Source organism: Petromyzon marinus, chromosome 18, assembly GCF_048934315.1.
Source record: "Petromyzon marinus isolate PM22_M1 ecotype Great Lakes invasive population chromosome 18, UKy_Petmar_22M1.pri1.0, whole genome shotgun sequence".
Lineage (NCBI taxonomy): Eukaryota > Metazoa > Chordata > Hyperoartia > Petromyzontiformes > Petromyzontidae > Petromyzon > Petromyzon marinus.
The window spans coordinates 12,352,161-12,371,680 of NC_133684.1; the positions used below are offsets into that span (position 1 = coordinate 12,352,161).

A 19,520-nucleotide genomic window follows, 5' to 3' on the forward strand; every position below is an offset into this window, starting at 1 on the left:
ATAAACTCTGCTGAAGATTCCCAGAAGGTGATTGTTTACCTAAACCAATGCTGCTGGTTAATATAAGTCTAGGAAGTTATGAGGCAGACGTAATATTTTTCTTACGACATCGATTTAATTAATTACCCACAATGCTACACTTGTCATACTTTATTATTATTATTATTTTTACATTAACTGTCATAGGAACATATTAACTTGGTGAGATAAAAATAAATATATTTTTACATAACTTCCTATGCTTTTCAGACTAAGAGCTTTGGGATTGGCGATTGGCTGATGAGCGGCGATTGGCCGATGAGCGGCGATTGGCCGATGAGCTGCGATTGGCCCGACGAGTGGTGATTGGCCTGATATGAGCGGTGACTGCATGTGAAGAGGCCTATGCAGAGAGGGCGCGTGCAAGCGAGTGCAAGGCGGACATGAACCTGCAGGCCGGCGTCGCGCAGGGCGGCGATGGTCTCCGGCACCCCATCTTGCAGCCGGTCCTCGATACCCGTGGCACCTGCAGCGCCGCACCGCACCATCGCTCGTCAGCACGCCGGTTGCACATCGCCGCATCGATGCTCACCGTTTGACATCATAATTCTCGTGTTTTCCCTGGCTCTTAACTCGTAATTTGTCATTTTGCCCAAGGTGTCTATGAACCTAAGACAGAATTGCAACCTGATTGTTGCATGTTGCAAAACCTACGTTTGTGAGTATTCACCGTAGACAAGCAGGTAGAGTAATGGTTTCATCACCATCATAAACTAACATTGAGATCATCCACCACTGGGTCTTCCAGACCAATATTTTTTCGTTGTTTAAAAACAAATGCTGGATCCGTTTCTACATTGCAGTCTCATCAGGAGGGTGCAGCCTATTAAATTAATGCCACGTACAGTATTTGCAATGCCGTTGCTACAGGTCAAGCATCTTCAGCCTAGTGGTATTTATTTAAAAGGCCATGGCTTCCTGAAAAGACTCAGAGGGCTCAAACCTGGCCCAGAGTTTGCACAGTTGACACAAATACTACCGACAAACATTGGTGTTCAAGGCCCATACTTCCATGAATCGGTCCATTAATTTTAATATGATTCCACATCGACACATCACAGCAATCGGTCGACTTAATCGGCACCATGCCTGCACAATTTTGCATCCCCGGTGCAGTTGTTTACAAATTAACATTTTATGACTGACATGGCCTGGCTTTAAACCCACATCAGGTGAGTAGTGATCAGCAATGTGCTAATCACTGCTCATCTCAAAGCACTAACCTATAAAGACAAACATCCCCCTTATAAAATTAACAGACTGTTGGGGCAAGTGCTGTTAGCGAGCACATTATAAAGGCCAGCATGGCACACGAGGGGTTGGGTGACCAGCACCACGCCTGGCCGCCTTTGTCTCCCCAGTGGCGAAGTTATTTACACACCGCAACAGGTACTCATATGAGGCTGACTCTACCTAGGGGATGCCCATGACCGGTTCAGATAATCGTCACTGGTGTTGGCCGTAAGCAAGAATCGAACTCGGGTCGCAGGGTTCGTAGTGCAGCATGCCAAGACACACACACACACACACCTCCAATTAACATGGTTGACTATGTTCGGTGTGAAATAAGTTCAACATACAGACATACAAACACCCACAAGTGTTTACCAATACCCTGTCCCTAGCACAGCTGATGTCTGAGATGAGAAAAAAACCCCAACCTCTCAACTCGTCGGTGGCTTCCCCCTTTAACGGGTGGCACTCATCCAACTGCTTCGGACAAAAACCCCGCGGGGAGCGTGGAGTGGCGCGGGCACAGTGGGGGGGCACCCACCGAGCAGCTGCATGTCCCTCTCGAGGCGCAGGGCCGACTCGAACAGCATCTCCTCCCTGCAGTCGATGGCCGCCTCGGCCTCCAGATGGCTCTTGGCCCACGTTGCGTACTCATCGTCCGTCAGCTCCTGCGCATTGACACACAGCGCAGCCGCACGCTCCATGCTCACCCGCGCTGCCATGCGTGCGCGCGCTACGCCATGCGCTACATACGTGCCCGTGTACAGACGTGTGCGCGTGCTTGTATCAAAGATTCCCCCGTGTAGCCTGAACAGATTGTTGGGGAAAGTGCTGTTTGTGAGCACCTATGAAGGCTGGCATGGTACACAAGGGGGGTGGGTGGCCAGCACCACGCCAGACCGCCTATGTCTCCCCAGTGGCAATATTTACACACCACACCAGGTACTCATTTTGGGCTGAGTCGATCTAGAGGAGGCCCAGGACCGGCTCAGACAATCGTCACTAGTGTTGGCCGTGAGCAGAATCGAACTCAGGTCGCCGGATTCGTAGTGCAGCACGCTAACTGCTATACTAACGCTCCCCACAAATAGTGACGCACACACACATGCATTACATACGCTGATGTATAGTTTGGTCCAAGAGCACCGCTACCAACGTGAACCTTGTGTTTTTTAAGTGTGGGTACTCCCACACCTTCCAAGATGTTTTGCCAGCGTGGAAGGGTAGGCCAAGTACCCTCGAGAGGGCTCTATTAAAGGTGGACCAAAATCAAAATTACGAAATAAAGATGGAGAGCTGAACTTAAAAATGAAGATGAAAGTATCGGTGTGATTATTACTCAGAAGCTGTGACATGCATCATAAGCACGATCAATCACGACACAATTGAAGAAAAAGTGAAGAGTGTGGAAAGAAGCATGGAGAGATGCGTGCTTGTGCATTGAGAGATGGAGCGAGGCACATGTGGATTAGAGAACATCCGCAGGTGACATCCGCAGGTGGTCAATGACTTCATTCAAAATGTGAAGAAAAGTGAGGGGGTTTGGGCAGTACCCCTTGCAAGATGGGGCGATGGCTGATGGCCAAGATAATCGTTGGAGTGGCAGCCAAGGAATGGAATGTGTGCGAATGTGAGCATACTGAAGAGATGGAGCAATGAAATTAGTTCACGTGCAGGTGCGAGGTGGATTAGTACTGGACATCACAGGATTGTGAGAGGTAGCGGCAGCTTGAGGAGGCTTTAATCCAGCCGTGGATTGATCATGGCTGATGATGTGATTACTTACATTACACTTACAAACATACAAGTAGCCATGCGTACCTAACTACGTGTGTGTGTGTGCGTGCGCACGTGTACAAACATTGTGAGGAGCGGTAATGCAGCAGTTAGCACGTTGTGTGACGCACCCGACGACCTGGGTTCCATTCCCGCTCATGGTCAACACCAGGGACGATTATATTATCTGAACCGGTCTAGGGCCTCCCCTAGTTCGACTCAGACTCAACTGAGCACCTGGTGCGGTGTGTAAACATCGCCACTCGGGAGACGTAGGTGGTTGGGCGTCTTACTGGCCACCCAACCCCTCGTGTGCTGTGCAGGCCTTCATAGGTGCTCGCTAACAGCGCTTGCCTCAACAGTCTGTTAAGGGCTACACGGGGATCTTTATCTTTGTTTGTATGTACGGGAACATACAACTTCCTTTTTTCGTTTAAATTTTAAGCAAAATTGTGAGCCAGTGCATAAATATATATTTACGTCATGGGTGAAGCATCCACTGTAGAAAGGGCTTAGAGATGAGTGGTGTGTTTGTGTGGGGCCTCAATCGATAGTGTACAATGTAAGAGGGACAGATAAGAGCAAGTTGTCATGGAAACATCTGCCGCTTTGATATTCGAGTTGTAATGGGCAGGGGTCAAAGGTGTCACTGGTGCTAGACCTGCCTATTAACAGAGGACAGAAGGTGCCCAGCAAGACAATAAGCTATTGCCAGATGATCACAATTCAATTGTCCAAATCGAATTAAAGCTTCTCCGACCTCTGCACATGTTTGTTAAACGAAGCTGAGGCAATAACTGGAGGCAAGACAAATATAATAAAGGCAGAGAGAAAGGACCGGGGAAGGTGGGCGGATGTTATAACCTTACGACAGTAACACCTGGATATACGAAGTAAATGTGTTTTTGGAGCTTCGTATAATTTAAACTTCGTACACTCAATAACTTATAACATTAGGATTATGATGACGTGCTCCCAGCCTTCGTAACTTACCATTTCATACTATAAACATTTAATAACTTCCCAATTTCAGAAACATAATGAAAACATATAATTTTATTCTAATTTCTACAGAATCGTAGATCGATTTATTGATCAATTTCAGTGTATATTTGTTGAGCTTACTGCATAAAATAATGGTACAAAAATCTAAATATCGTGATACCGAAACTTCGTTAATTGAATACTGTACATGCATATTGAGGTGTTACTCTAAGTGCATTGTTCCACCGACAGTTAAACCTGCCCATTGTACGTCTTTGCCACCGATTTTCATTGTATTATAATATAAAATAATTGAAAGTCTTACCCGCTTGGCGATGCACAATGTCCGCAGTCCATCCATGGCGTACTGGTTCAGGTCGGCCTGTGTCCGTGCGTGCATTTTTGCTTTAGCTTTGTCTTTGTCAGAGTTTCCTGTTATGAGAAGAAAACATATATAACACTCCCTCTCAAGGAACTGCCATTCCTTTAAAAAAAATCACATGATTCACTCAGCTACAATTGAGACACTTTGTCAGTGACTGGTGAAATGTCTTGATTAAAATTCATCTTATATGCTTCACAATTATTTAAGCCACATTTATTCACAAACAAAAACAGTGTGTGTGTGTGTATTTTACATGCATCACTGTATGTCAACATATATGACCTCGTGCCAGCTACCCTTCTACATGACACGTGACCTCAAATTGCACCTAGCCTGGCGCAACCGCCATAGTCATGTCACCGCCACTTAGAGGTGAAATGTCGGTATGATCTAATGATTAACCAAAAGCGGTAAACCTAAGCTTCAATTATTATGTAGAAATTGCCAATGAAACATGGCAGATTAATTATAACAATTACTTATTACATAGTATGCAGTCAAACACAATTGTATTAGTTTAATGTTTTATGGTTGTTTACCCAGGACTGCCTAACAGACTCAGGAGGGTCAGGCCAAGTTTTTATTTTGTAGTAGGGGCGATGTTGTGTAAACCCAAATGAGTATTTTTTTTAACACAGGGATGTTTGGCCAACACCAGTTGCAGTTTTTAGCTATGGGAGGAATCCATAGCTCTGGGTGAAACCCTTACGGAGCATTTTGAGAGAACACACAAACTTCACGCAGAAAGGCGTCCGAGTCCGGAATCGAACCCCGGGGCCCTTTTTTTGCTTAATTACTGCCGCGCCGCCCACCCTCTCTTGTCAAGGACCACAGGCTGCGGCCCTGAATAGGTGTGATGCTCGTAAGTGCCACCCACCATGCTCACCGGTGCAAGGCTTCAGGATGTCCATGATGACGTTGTCGGCCCCCTTGGTGTACACCACCATCTCGTCCGTCAGGGGGTGCCGCACCACCACCGACATGCGCTTGCGCGTCGAGTCGAAGGCCATTACGTGCAGGAGGTCGAAGGTCAACCTCCCCACGTGCGGCACGTCGATGATGACCTGGTCGGGCGATTTTGAGACGAGAGTGAAGTTGTAGGCCCTCGCTGCGTACACTAGCGCGGCCTCGTCTGGGCTCTCCGCTTCGTAGCGGAGCTCTGCCGTGGGCAATACCCCGTTACTCATCCGGAAAGGACACTCGTCTTCCTGCGTAGGGGAAGGAGTGTTCCACCCAAGCCACGGGATTTCCAGGCTCGTAGGCGTGCCAGCCGCCAGTGATTTGGCAGCCAGCGGAGAGCAAGGGGTTGGTGGGTGAGACACAGGCCTCCCCGTCTCTGCTTTGGCCTGCAGGTTGTCACGGTAGGCAGCTGGGGAGTACAGGGCATTGCTCTTGTCCGCTGCCTTTGAATGCAAACTGAAGCTTGAGCTGGGAGTCACAGAGCTGAGTCGCAGCGGTGTTAGCTTCTTCATCATTTCCTCAAGTTTCTTCATCGGTGATGTTACTCCTGACGCTTTCTTCTTCTGTACGCAACACAATAGAGGCAAAATTACTAACGTAACAAGCGAGGAGTACAGCATACTACAAGAGCGGATTTCAAAAAGCACTGAAACTCAAGTGACAATGAGTGTTAAAATAATTATAATGACATTATTTGTATTTTACAGGGCCTCCATTATACCAAGGCATCTCAGAGTGCTTTACACGTGATGACTGATAATTTGGCAATTCGTTAAAATGGAATTACATTTAAAAACAACCCCACAAAAGAAGTTAAGCTGAGCAATTAATGCACTACATCTATTAAACATTGATATGCAATTGGTACATACATTCCACAATATGTATTTTATTTACGTTGCACCAAGCTTTTTCTAATTTGCAGGTTTGCAACAGAGAACTCCTTTTATTCACAATCCTAATACATGTGACTCCTATTATCCATGGTCGCTGTAGGGTCTGCAAAACTCCTATTAGCCTCGGCCATATTTTTTCCTGTTATCCATGATTATTTGTGATTTTACCCATGATGCATAGCTCCCTATACTCACAATGTTTCTGTGGCTTAGAGAATTTGCACAGGAAATGTGTCCTATTCGTGATGTGTTTACCCCACAGATAAGACGAGTAATATCATGGATAACGAGGGGGATAATCAGATACATGACATTGATACATCTTAGCGCCATGGATAAGAGGAGCTTTCCTTTATTCAATATTTGTTTTTATAGAAATTACATTCTTTGGATGCGGTTTGTGGTGCAGACCAGTAATCCATTCCCTTGGAGCGAGGTTTCTAATTCAAGCAGAAATTGAACTAACATGTTTGCGAGACTCCAATGTAACTAAAATAGGAAGTACATCAAGTCGGGTCCTAACATGCCATTTGTGCAGTGTTTGAGTGCTCTTCCATTGTAAATTTGAGTATTTTCTAGATTCTTTCTACATGAAAAAATACTAAACATTGCACTGGCTCTAATTATAAAATGAGAAAGAACCCTCCTGAAATATTTACCAGGTAAAGCCCATTGAGCTATTAGCTCGTTTTCAGAAGTGACCTGGGCACAAATGATAGCTCAACGAAGACTTATCATATATAGGAATTGATAGAAGCAGCCAAATGAAATAAATGCATGTTTCTAAATGTGGAGGGGAAAAGGAGAGGATCTGGAGAAAATTACACTCGACCACGGGGAAAACATGTAACCTCCGGATATACAGGTGTCAGGGTCGGATCTAACGCACAACCTCCTGCATACCAGGTGAGGGAGATAACATCTCGCCACCCCCGCACCCCAACAGACAAAACCATGCCTCAAATGAGCATTGCCATATCGCAACGACGGTCCTCAGCTATTGATCGAAATTTCCATCGCAAAATCCATTCGATCCATAAGATGACCACTACAGACTTCCCATGAAGTAGCGCTCATTTTAATGAAGTTGGTGAAATGACCAGTCGAGTCTATCTCTGACCGGTATTGTGAGTCGATCACTCTGACCGCTTCTCATGTGGCAGGACTGACTAAACGGATAAAGGAGCATCGTTTTCTTCCGTGCTACATTCGGGCCGAGTCTCTGACCTTGATGCGTGGTTGGTTTGGAGACGACACCACGACGGTGTTGCAGATGGCAAGCGTGATGAAGAAGTCTACCACGTTCGCGACGTCCTCGGGAATCACAATGGTGCCGTTTTTGCTGGGGAGAGACTTGAGATTCTTGAGGTACATTCTGACCCGTGACTCCAGCTGGGGATCTGGCGTCACATCTTTCTCCTACGGAAAAAAAACACATTTTAAGAGCAAATCAATCCCCTGTAAAAACCAAAGTGAATCTATGTAATGACAATGATATGTGTTGGACACAGTGAGCAAAGCCACAGCAATCATGTACCTCTGAATGAGTATTATTATAGCAGTGGATGGCAACATGATGCATTCCAGATTTGCTGTTGGCACAACTGTTCTGCATGGTCTTGGAGCATATGTGACTATATCAGGTGTTGTCCATACAATTGTTAGACATTGATGTGACCATGCTTCAATCAACCATAAATGTACTTCAGGTGTGAATAATTTTGTGTGACTAAGACTGAATGTCAGAAAACATAATTCCACCATCCAATTGCATGTCATCCACACTCCCCCCCCCAAATCCCCTAAATTATCGATCTGATTTATGAACAACAAAAAGGCAACCACAGCCAATGCCAAAGTAGCCCTATATTGGGATGTTTGGCTAGCTCCACTAATGTGGTTATACAGGTGGGAGGAAACCGGCGCACCCAGGGAAAACTCATGCGTGTGAGGGGGTGGGTAACACTCAACCTTCGTAAAATGGAACACGGATAAAAATGTATCTTCTTGCTGTACCGCCCGTACCCTGGAAAGCCAGGAGGTGGCGACCTCACGGCCCCAAGCGGGTAGGGAGGGACTTTCACGAATTCGTGCGCGAACCACCAACCCTCGCTGCCTCCGCACGGCGCCGGACGCCCTCGCGCAACTCACCATGGGGCTGCTGAACGCGGCCTCCTTGGAGAGTACGCTGGGCTGCCGGCGGTGGCCCATCAGGCAGGGTGTGGAGCGGGCGCCGGGGGCGGAGCGCGTAGAGTGGGCACTGGGCGTCCTGCGGAGGCTGCGCCGGTGCCGCTGGGTGCGGTTGCCCGCGTGCCGCCCTCCCACGGCGCGTGAGGGTAGGGTGCATGCGCGCTCCGATGCGGTCAGCACGGGGGGCGGCGGCTCACCCCGCCAGAGCGAGTCGCCCCTTGCCCACTCGTCCCCGTCGGACTCCGAGTCCTGGTAGGCGGCCAGGCGCTGCGCTGAGAGGGTCGACAAGAAAAAGGAGTGGAGGGTGGGGGTCCAACAGTAAGGGCATGGAGGGAATTGTGCGGCCATCACTGCGTGGCAGCTGCCGCAGGGCATTAGCGGGGTGCTGGGCTTGCAGGTCGGACGTCGTGAGGATGGATTCGGCCCGTCATTCATTAAAATTAGCACTACTTCATGGGAAGTGTGCAGTGGTCATCTTATGGATAGAATTCATTTGCGATGGAAGTGGAATATCGGACAATAGCGAAGGACCATCATTGGGAGATGGCAATAGTCATTTGAGGCAGGGTTTTTTCTGTTGGGGTGCCGCGGTGGAGAAATGTTATCTCCCTCGCCTGGTATACAGGAGGTCATGGGTTCGATCCCAGCCCTGACGCATGCTGTATATTTGGAGTTTATATGTTTCCTTCGTGGTCCGGGTCCTCCAGTTTTTCTCTCCACATTTAGAAACATGCATTTAGAGTATTTGGCTGCTGGACATTTCCATGTGATTAGCCACATCATTGAGCAAACATATGTGAGCAGGTTGCTTATGAAAAAGAGCTATATAGCTCAGTGGGCCTTACCTGGTAAAATAATAATAGTTTAAATAGATTGTATTTATTCCATCTCCTGGGCAACAGCAGTTAAAACAATGGTGCAAGTTTATTCAATTGACCCCATCTCCTCAGTCTATCCGGCAATATAAATGGGTAGAACCACAGTTAGCCGGTCAGGAGGTCGTGTGCGGTGGGGTTAAGTGTGGGTACCCCACCTCTTCCCAAGACATCTGGCCAGGTGTGGAAGAGTTTGCCAAGCATGTACACATTACTGTATCAAAAATAAATGATTGTGACTGCATATGAAAGTTAATTAACAGTGCGTGCACAATTTTTTATCTTGATTTAAAAAGCACAAATATTATTTAAATAAAACGACAACTTACTTGTATGTTCTGTAACGTTTTACTGCTCACAGTAACACAAACATGCATTGCATTAAGCGATGTCCAAGCCACAGTTTGAGTTTTTGGAGATGGACAGGCGTCACATGGGGTTAATGTCCACATTAAACCACTGTCCTTTGTCCTGTTGAGACCATGGATTTGCATCTGGATGATGAGATATCGTAAAGGTGGCTCCCCGGTCTCCAGAGTTTGTTCACCTAAGCCTGATCACCAGTGAATGCAAAATAAATATTGCACGATGACTGGTTTTCACTGCAGTTGGCCTGGCTTAGTTTCCAGGATGTATATTTGCATATAAAAACCCAACCACATGATTCTTCGAAGATCACTGAGGAGCACAGCCTATTGTGTCTTTGTGTGTGTGTATAAGAGAAGAATAGTAGTTTAGCGCTTAGCGCATTGCGCTACAAACCCGGTGACCCGAGTACCATATTCGCTCACGGCCAAGACCAGTGACAATTATCTGAACCGGTCCTGGGCCTCCGCTAGGTCGAGTACCTATTACGGTGTGTAAAATCATCGCCACTGGGGAGACAAAGGCGGTTGGGTGTGGTGCTGGCCACCCACCCCCTCGTGTACCATGCCAGTCGTAATAGGTGCTCGCTGACAGCACTTCACAATCTGTGAAGGCTACACCAGAGATCTTTGTCTGTATCTGCGTGTGTGTGTATAAGAGGCAAGCTGAAATGACACAAGAGTATGATGTGTCATCTTCTTGGGCCGTTTCCTGTCACGTCATCTGTCAGAGCCATTCAATGACATGACGTTACCGTCTGCTGACTCGGGGACTTTATCCAAGAGGATGTTGATAAAACCTTGCACTATGACTCTGATCGTGCAATAATGATGCGATTGTTGATATACAAATGGTTGGGCAAACTGTTTGACTTACCATTGTTACTGTGCGAGTACTCTTTTCCGGCAACAGTGCAGCGGCGGAAGACCATCTTGTTCTCGGTGAGGGTGCCCGTCTTGTCGGAGAAGATGTATTTGATCTGGCCGAGGTCCTCGGTGATGTTGAGGGCACGGCACTGGAGGGGTGTGTTGCTCTCTGGGTCGTACAGCTCCTCGTCCTGGTGGATGAGGTAGATCTGCCCAATCTTGACGATCTCGATGGAGACGTAGAGCGAGATGGGGATCAGCACCTGTGGAGGTGGGGCAGAGTGAGTGGAACGTATGTAGGTATATATGTTGAACTTATTTCGCACCACATATAGCCAACCATGCTAATTGGAGGTGCGGGGGAAGGACAACAAACTAAACACAAAAAAACTGTTATCAAGAAATTAGTTTTAAATCTAGATTTAAAAGTGCATAGCTTTAATAGCTTCATAAAATGGGAAGGAAGAGGATTATAATTCAGTGGGGTCACATGACATTGACTTCTCCAAGACAGAGGTTCTTTGCAAGCCAACCAGCTACCATGAGAGATTCGTTCATGAGGCCATCCACATATCCAAGCACAGAAACAATTTCCACCGAGAAGATGGATTCTGGCTTAGTAACCATTGGAAAGATGTTTTAAACCATTTCGGTTCTTAATTAATTGCATTTTACGGTGACCTTCAGACCGCAGCTCTTTCGCTGGCATTGCCTCTTAATACCTCTCACACCACGGTTAATGGTATGGTTGATAACATGGAGTATAACAGCGCATCGTGGCTGTTTCTCTCCCCCCTCCTCAGTTCCGAGCATGGATGGACTCGTCCGTCTGAACGGGGCTCGTCGCTGTCCGTGGTGCTGGCGTTGAGGGGAAGAAACCGTCACCCATTTTTTCGCCATATGGCATTGTGATATATAACGACTTATTGTTAGTGGCTCAGCTGGTTGGAGAGTATATAGAGTTTATTGATAACATTGAGGTAGTTTATATTTTAGTTTTTTATTGGTTTACTATATGGTATTCATTATATAGTGTAGTGTATACCCAGTTGCTTTGTGTTAATAGCTCAGCTTATTTAAAAATATATTGAGTACATTTATTATATTGATGTAATTTAGACTTAGTTTTTTCACGGTTTACTGTATGATAGTTGGGTAGTTGTAGCCCTTTAGCATCCATATACTAAATGCCTCTGTTAATATGTAAACTTTGACTTTAACATAGCTATTTCTGTGACCAGTCACAAGCTAATCCCTCAGCTATTTCAATGCTAAATTCTCCTGTTTGATATGTAAACTCCTTTGTCAAGGCGCTTCACTTCTCTCACCTAGCTTAAAAGACGCTACGAATCTTAGCAGCGTTCATTGAAGCGCTGTCGTCCCGACAGTTCTGTTCCTTCACCTGAAGAAGGCTACTTGTCTTCTTTGGTTCTTTCGGTAAAGTCACGTAGAATGAGAATAAAATAATAAATTGATAAAATGAAATAACACAATAATATTCTCACGACGTTTCGGCCACAACACAAGCGGCCTTCATCAGGTGAAGGGACGAGACTGTCTGGTAGGACAGCGCTGTCTGGTAGGACAGCGCTGTCTGGTAGGACAGCGCTGTCCTACCAGACAGTCTCGTCCCTTCACCTGATGAAGGCCGCTTGTGTTGTGGCCGAAACGTCGTGAGAATATTATTGTGTTATTTTATTTTATCAATTTATTATTTTATTCTCATTCTACGTGACTTTACTGAAAGAACCAAAGAAGATGAATCCTTGCAGTCACGAAAGCTTTAAATCGAAGGCTACTTGTGTTGTGGCCGAAACGTCGTGAGAATTTTATTTTATTATGTTTTATTTTTATTACTTTGTTTCCATTCTACATGACTTTACCTAAAGAACCAAGAAGAAGAGGATTCCAGAGAGTCGCAGAAGCTTATCTGAAAGCGCATGATGCAGTCACCGTCTTTGTTCAACGGTTAGCCAAATGCAGCTGCGAAGATGCCGGGTTTGCGTGATAGTTTAAGCTCCTTGATGAGATCAGCAAGGTTTTGTGGTTAATTTATGGCAAGCGTTTCTGTGTAATCTTTCATTAAGGATCATCTCTTTCATTAAGGATCATCTCATTTACCAGCTTCACATTCCCTATTGCCGTACAAAAACCGGAGGAAGGGCCTTTGCTATTGATGCCCCCAGGGTCTGGAATGCTATTGCCAATAAATTGCAACTTGAATCACTACCTATGAGATCTTCACTCAAAACTGCTCTAGAGGAGTTGTACACCCCTATCTGCCACTGCTATTCAGTGGCCTAAAATATGGCTCTAGGGTTTGGTGTTACATGTTATTTATGTAGTTTATTGTTAAAAATTCGGTCACAGTCCCTATGATCACTGTTACATTGCATTTATGGCTTTTATTTTGGTGATTTCGAAAACTTTTTGGGGTTTTGGCCATGTTTTTCTTTATTGTAGTACGGAGTTGGACTGATGGCCTTAATCTTAGTTGTCTTGTGGTTGTTGTTGTTGTTGTTTGACTTGCATCCCACTGGGATTTTTGCACACAGTGTTGGTGTACGGTGCTATTTCAGGAATATTTTGATGTTTTTTTCCTGGATTTTCTGTTTGCACAGTGACATAATCACTTTAAGATGTTTTCTTGTTCATGTTTTTGTTTTTTGTTTGTTGCGGTTGCACCCGATTCAAGAGCCGAATGGCTCACAGGGCTATACCAAATAAATGGAACTATGGAACTAAACTAATTTCATTGTATCAGGTAAGACCCACTGAGCGACCTGGCCACAAATGATAGCTCAAAGAAGTGACTTATCACGTGGAAATTTTTAGCAGCGCATGTTCCTAAATGTGGAGGAAAAAATCGGAGGACCCGGAGAAAAATCCAAGCAACCACGGGAAGAACATGCAAACTCCAAATATACAGGTGTCAGGGTCAGATCGAACCCATGACCTCCTGCTTACCAGGCGAGGGAGATAACATCTCGTCGATTTCATCTTTGTTTCTTCGGAGTGTCATACTTGGGATTTTTGAACTATTCACAAATGAGCAGCAGCATTCTATCTTGGGGAGGAAATGAGTCCTCGGACAAAACCCAGCACATACTCAAATCCCAAGAAGGGATACCTGCTACCTACACAATGTAACCAGCTGAAATAGGTACTCTGCAAGGTCGGACCACATACACTTATTTATTTATATATCAGTGAAACGGTGCGCAAATTATTCCAGAGTATTATAAAAAAGCAAGAACATCCACCACCTAATGTAGCCAATCAAATCAAAGTGTTTGGGTAGAGGATGTGAACAATACATTAACTTGGTCAGAGAGTTTTTTTTTATCAGCTGCAGTCGAAACGGGCTTGTTTTCTTGCACGGCTTTGAGCTTCCAGGTTGACACGCATTCACTCTGCATAGTTTTGAAATGCGAACGTGGCAAAAAGACGCTCCACGCTACCTACCTGGAGAATGATGATCATGGTCCAGAACATGTAGAAGCCCGAGAGCACCGGCGAGATGTGGCTGCCGTCCTTGCTCGCGACGTCGAACGGCGGATTTTCCTCGTACCCAGCCATCCAGAGGCCATGAGCTGCGGCAGCAAAGGGGGCCGCAAGATGAAAAACTCGCTTCAACCGATGCTGGTGGCACTGCCAGATGTTTATAGGCAAGGTCACCCAGAGCGAGACGAAGACTTACCAATGGCAATGAAGAGGCACATCACGATCAGGATGATCACACACCAGATGATGTCCATGTTCATGTTGCGCTCCAGTTTGCTGCGTTTGTAGCGAGGCCCGTTGTTGTTCAGCATGGCCTTCGTCTCGTGACCTGTGCAGATTAACAATGGGTGATATTAACAACGATAACAATGCACAGCCCTTTGTTGGTTCACTGTTGAGCGAAGGCCTGCACATGCCGTCGCGGTCAGTGGCCCCTGGTGGCCTTGCAACGAAGAACACTGTGTTAGAGCTTGCAGTGGCTCTGATCTTACCGCCATAAACCACGATCCCCACCACGTACTCCGTGTTGCGCACCGTGCATCCTCGCAGCAGCAGATTGTCCTTGCTGAGTCCGACCTTGCGCTCGTTGCTGTGCAGCCTGTGGAGAGATGGCCAATCCTCAACCCCTCCACTCGGCACAGTCTCACAACAGACACTTTCCGCGCACTAGATCCGAATAAGGCGATGACGCGCCTCCAAGACCACAAGGAATACTCACATGAAACCTTTAAATTTATTGAGGTCGTTGTTTGGCCTCTCACACTCTACGATGCTTGTGTACTTCATAGGGTCGAAATCGCAATCCTGCGCACACACGCAATGATACAGGTTGCAAAATAAAAAGATAATATAACATATTTGTTTAATATATAGGCCCTTCCTGAGGCATGATGCATGGCCTCTTGCAAGGGCAACCTGGGTTATATCAAAAGGCACTTTTAATACAAGAAAGAGGCATCACAGTAACGATGATACACTGCTCTTGACGCAATCATCTGGCTCATTGTGAAATGCAGAATATTCTAATTATTTAACACAAATCTTACTAAGAGTGAGGTGAATTGCACTTAAATATTTAAATATACAATAAAAAGTTACGAGATTCGCCACATGAACTCGACAACGTACACTTTGTCCTTGTTGTATCCATGTGCACTAACAGGCGCCTGTAATATTGGTATCCTGCACGAACTTTGCTGGAATCAGTCACCCTCTGCAGAGTGAACCCCTTTTTTATTTTCCTCGCTCCCCTCGTCGGTTTCAAGTAATCACGAAGCTAGCGTTATAATGAAGCGCTTTTCAAGTCAAGGAAGGGTGCACATCTGGAGCCCCGCAAATTCTAACTTGAGAACTTCGCAAGCAAATGTGAAGATTATAAAAATATGACCTGCACAGCAGGGAAGTCAATGCAAGAATTTCTGTTTTCAATCGTTCAGCCTGCTGTTGTTTGGATTGTCGCCATAGAATGCAGTGATGGGAGGTGTTAGGTAGCCAAACTCAACAGACAAAACCAGGAAGTAAGGGCTCCACATGAAAGAAGTTATGCCAATAAATACCATGCAAACAGGTTGTTCAGAACTTCTTTAGAAAGCCCACATTCTTTCGTCTGAGACACTTTATCCAGTGCCAATTGTCCTTGACAGTTCACATAACTTCAAAAAGCCGTGAAGCTTATAATTTACTTCGTAAAATGCCTCGTATCCAAATATATTGGTGGACAGATGCAGTTTCATCGATGCGTAGCTCAATCAAAAATTAAATCTGAAATGTATAAAATGTTACAAACTATTTTCTTTTAGGTATACTCGATGGCTCCCACCTTTTCCACTCTAGAAAAAAAAACAAAGACAAGTTTCTTAGCCAGCCCAGATCTATGAAAACTCTGCAGTAAAACACATTACAGCTTAACACAGCAACGCCGGTACCGGATCAATATGGGTACGAATCAATACCGTGCACCACAGCACAGATGCTGATTCCCAGACTGTCTGGACAGGTGGCGACTCAGCACACTCTGGAATCCAATCTTTATCTGCATTATCAATCATGTAATGCAATATTTACATTGACGTAGGCCATACAATCGCAGGTGTTTTTAAACGATGAGGGAAGTATAGTTCTAGTTACAATGACATGTTAGTTAGTACTTGTATTTATTATTATCGATGCTTATTTATGTTACATTTTAAATAATTATCTATAGCCACAAAAATAGAGTTCATGTGCAGGATTTATCTCAGTCGACTAGCAGGCCCCATAATTACAAAATCCGAGATGTCAACTCCGAGCCAGGGTCAGTGAAATGAGTAGCTCTCCAATGGCCTGGCACTGCTTGGGTTGGATTTCAATCGCTGTCATCCTGTGGATATAACAATGTTGCCATAGGAAGGTAGAACTTCCACCAATGGCACTGGGTACATCAATTAAGATACGCGCTTGCCTGGACTCACTTGAGAAGGGGCATAGATTTAAAATCTGCTGTCGTTGCTGTTTTAGATACTGTGCGTTGCTTGTGTGGCTGACCTCAGATGACCGCCGTGACACCTGCAGCTGTACTCGCTAGAATTTACAGGGTTCGTGCATGCAGTGTGTGAAATAAAGGAGTGTACAGCATATTTGCATGTGCAAGCATGTTGAATATGGTGCATGAAAACATTCCAGAGATATGAAATGTAGAAGGCTATGACGTGCCTGCAAATCAGCAGCCATTCAGAAAACAATGATGCATCGAAGGGTCGTTGAATATTTACATTTTTGTAGAGCAGATACAAAAATTTACATATGCATGTTGAACTTTTTTTGCACCGTACATAGCAACTGTGCTGGATGTGCGGGGAAAGGACAAGACAATAAACGCAAAAGAAAGTTCCAGATGCTTTAAAAGATGTAGGCTACAGTGATAAAGAACCCACTACATCTCTGTGTTTAGTCTATCTTAACCCTCACAATCCACACTCCCTGCAACACGCAAGAGGATTTCTGAATTTGTTTCTGCTTGAGAATGTGAGCCACTTGGTTAACTATTACGTTTCCTGTAAAAAAGGATCAGGATTTGATTGAGATTAATCTTACACACTATTTCCATGTGATATATTGGCATTGTTACATAAGAAAAACTTGTAGTATATTTGTGTCACTCCATTGCTGGATCAAGGCCTCCCCCATGCCGTGTTGGTCATGGGAGTTGTTTGACCATACTTCATCGCACTGGCTAGTGTGGATTTTACTGAATGGGGTTGCTGCCGTTTATCTTGTCAAAAAACGTCTCCTTGGGCAGAAATCGCGTGATCCCACTATTACATTCCTGTGCTGTAAATTGCTACCAAAGTGATACATTTTAACAATGCATTCATTCAAAACTTTAAAACATTGCGAGTTGAAAATCAACGGTGCTGCTATTCTGTCCATGAAACTAACCTACATTTTCCAGATAACATTTTATCACAGATAAAAAAAAACATTTTTTAGCAGATGAGCAGTGGAGCAGTGGTTCACACACTGGGCTCTGAACTTGGTGACCCGAGTTTGAGTCTCAACCAAGATTAACATCAGTGGCGAGTGACGTATCTGCTAGCAAACAAACATGTGACCAGATGCTAATTATATCAACTAGCATTTTTATTGAAACAGTATTTTTAAACTGTACATATTGTCAGAGTGTGGTATTTCCATCACTAGCTTTGGGCCACCGCCTAAGAAGGAAAGCAGCAGCAAGCAATGCTCATAAATGGGTGGGAGACATTTACTGTACTTTTGCCTCGTCTCAAATTTAAGAAGCTAAATCGTGAAAACAATAAGAGGTCACTTAGTGAGCCATGCACGACCACTGACGTAAGGCAGCGATTGGATAGGAAAGAGCGAGGGAGATGGCATGGGTGGAGAAAGGCCTCATAAGCAATCCTCGCTGCATGTGGGCCACAACTATTTATAACTTGCCGAGGAAGGTTATGACAGATGCGTATTTCATGATGCAGGTGATGTGCCTGTGTGCACATTCAAGGATATCCATTCTGAAACATCCTGCTGAGTGGGATACATTTTTACGATGACTCGTGAAACTCCACATATTAATCTTCACAGTTGTATGGAAGGCACAGTGCAAAAGGGCCCTTCATGGCTGAACCTCGTGAGTTTCAAGGAAAGCGTTCTTGAATGGGGTGGCGAGAAGAGTCCTCAATAATGCGTTGGCATGAATGTATTCCAAGTCAGAGCACAACGGATACCACCAGTGTTTATGGTTTTCTCAGCACAATGTGCTTTTTCCCTTTGACCTCCGAGCGTGGCAACATTATTATAAGCATGTGTTCACCTGCACTAAAAAAAATGGCACCCGACACCAGCAACGAAGGGACGCGCACAGTAGACAACAGCGCACTGCTCGACTTGGCTCAAAGGATTTGCATTTATAGGGCATTAAAATCCTAAGCGATTCATATTCCTTCCATCAATTCCATTGCCCTGCTGTAGTCTAGCGAAGGGGACCCCCAGTGGTAGGTGTCCCTGTGCGGTACAAGGTGTATGGAGGACCGGCCTACACACGGGCATGAGCATGTCCATCGGGGCAAAAGCTCTGGGCAGTGAGCGTCACTCACCAGGTCGGCAAAGCCTTTGACGAGCTGCCGCAATTTGAGGTTCGTTTCACCGTCCAGATTGGCCGTCTCCAGGTGGCAGAGCCCGTCGGGGTCGCTGGAGGCCATCAGTAGCACGTCGGCCGGGATGATCTCATTGCAGCGCAGCTTCAGGAAGTCCCCGACGCGCACGTCCTTCCAGCAACGCTCGATGAACCCCTGCTGCGCCCTGCCAGGACCACGTCACACACCCACCCCGGTCCACATCAGTTAAGAGTCCTGTGCATGGCACTGTGAATAAGTCGAGTAAAAAAAATATTACAGAAGTTCCAACGCTCAAACATCTCTGTTGAAACCAGGCGGCAACGTTGGCAAGCCTCTTCACAAGACAACTGCTGCTTGCTTTACGTGAAGCGGCGCTCGCTATACGGACTCGCAATGATGATGAGCTACGACAAACCCTCAACATCAAGCAGCATGGTTCCCTTGTGCACTGCGACGCAGTGGCAACTTACTGCAGAGATTCACTGTTCGAACCCTTTAAGGCTGCAAATAACAATGCCAACTGTTGATAATCCTGTGCACGTGGTGTTTGAGCTCAGTTTTTTGTGTTACATAGTATTTTATATGTAAAACTTAAATACATGCAGACCTCGCCTTACGAACGTCTGACGTACAAACATCCGCACTTACGAACGAGCTTCTGTAAGATAATAATTTTTTCACCATCCGCCTTACAAATGTGAACTCGCACCTACAAACTGAACCATGGAACTATTTCGTTCGGTAAATGTACAAATGTGCACTATTTATTTTTATTTATGAGTTTAACAATGCTTTTCTTATTTTTTTGTTGAAACGTAACACATTTTATAACA

The 19,520-nt window shown here is 45.4% G+C and overlaps 1 protein-coding gene across 2 annotated transcripts in view; it reads right to left on the bottom strand.

The window, feature by feature from the left end:
• Nucleotides 1–19,520, bottom strand: part of LOC116943680 (phospholipid-transporting ATPase VA-like) — a 56,088-nt gene that overhangs the window by 11,071 nt on the left and 25,497 nt on the right. The window contains exons 2-13 of one of the 2 annotated variants that reach the window (XM_032956746.2): nt 18,667–18,871; nt 14,793–14,878; nt 14,566–14,672; nt 14,271–14,402; nt 14,036–14,163; nt 10,581–10,833; nt 8,425–8,735; nt 7,501–7,692; nt 5,304–5,940; nt 4,358–4,464; nt 1,814–1,940; nt 429–505 (exon numbers count right to left, since the gene is read on the bottom strand). In XM_032956746.2, the coding sequence (XP_032812637.2) occupies nt 429–505; nt 1,814–1,940; nt 4,358–4,464; nt 5,304–5,940; nt 7,501–7,692; nt 8,425–8,735; nt 10,581–10,833; nt 14,036–14,163; nt 14,271–14,402; nt 14,566–14,672; nt 14,793–14,878; nt 18,667–18,871 (2,362 nt within the window). Of the gene's footprint in view, nt 1–428; nt 506–1,813; nt 1,941–4,357; nt 4,465–5,294; nt 5,941–7,500; nt 7,693–8,424; nt 8,736–10,580; nt 10,834–14,035; nt 14,164–14,270; nt 14,403–14,565; nt 14,673–14,792; nt 14,879–18,666; nt 18,872–19,520 lie in introns of both variants that reach the window. The other variant, XM_032956745.2, reaches the window with a different exon arrangement.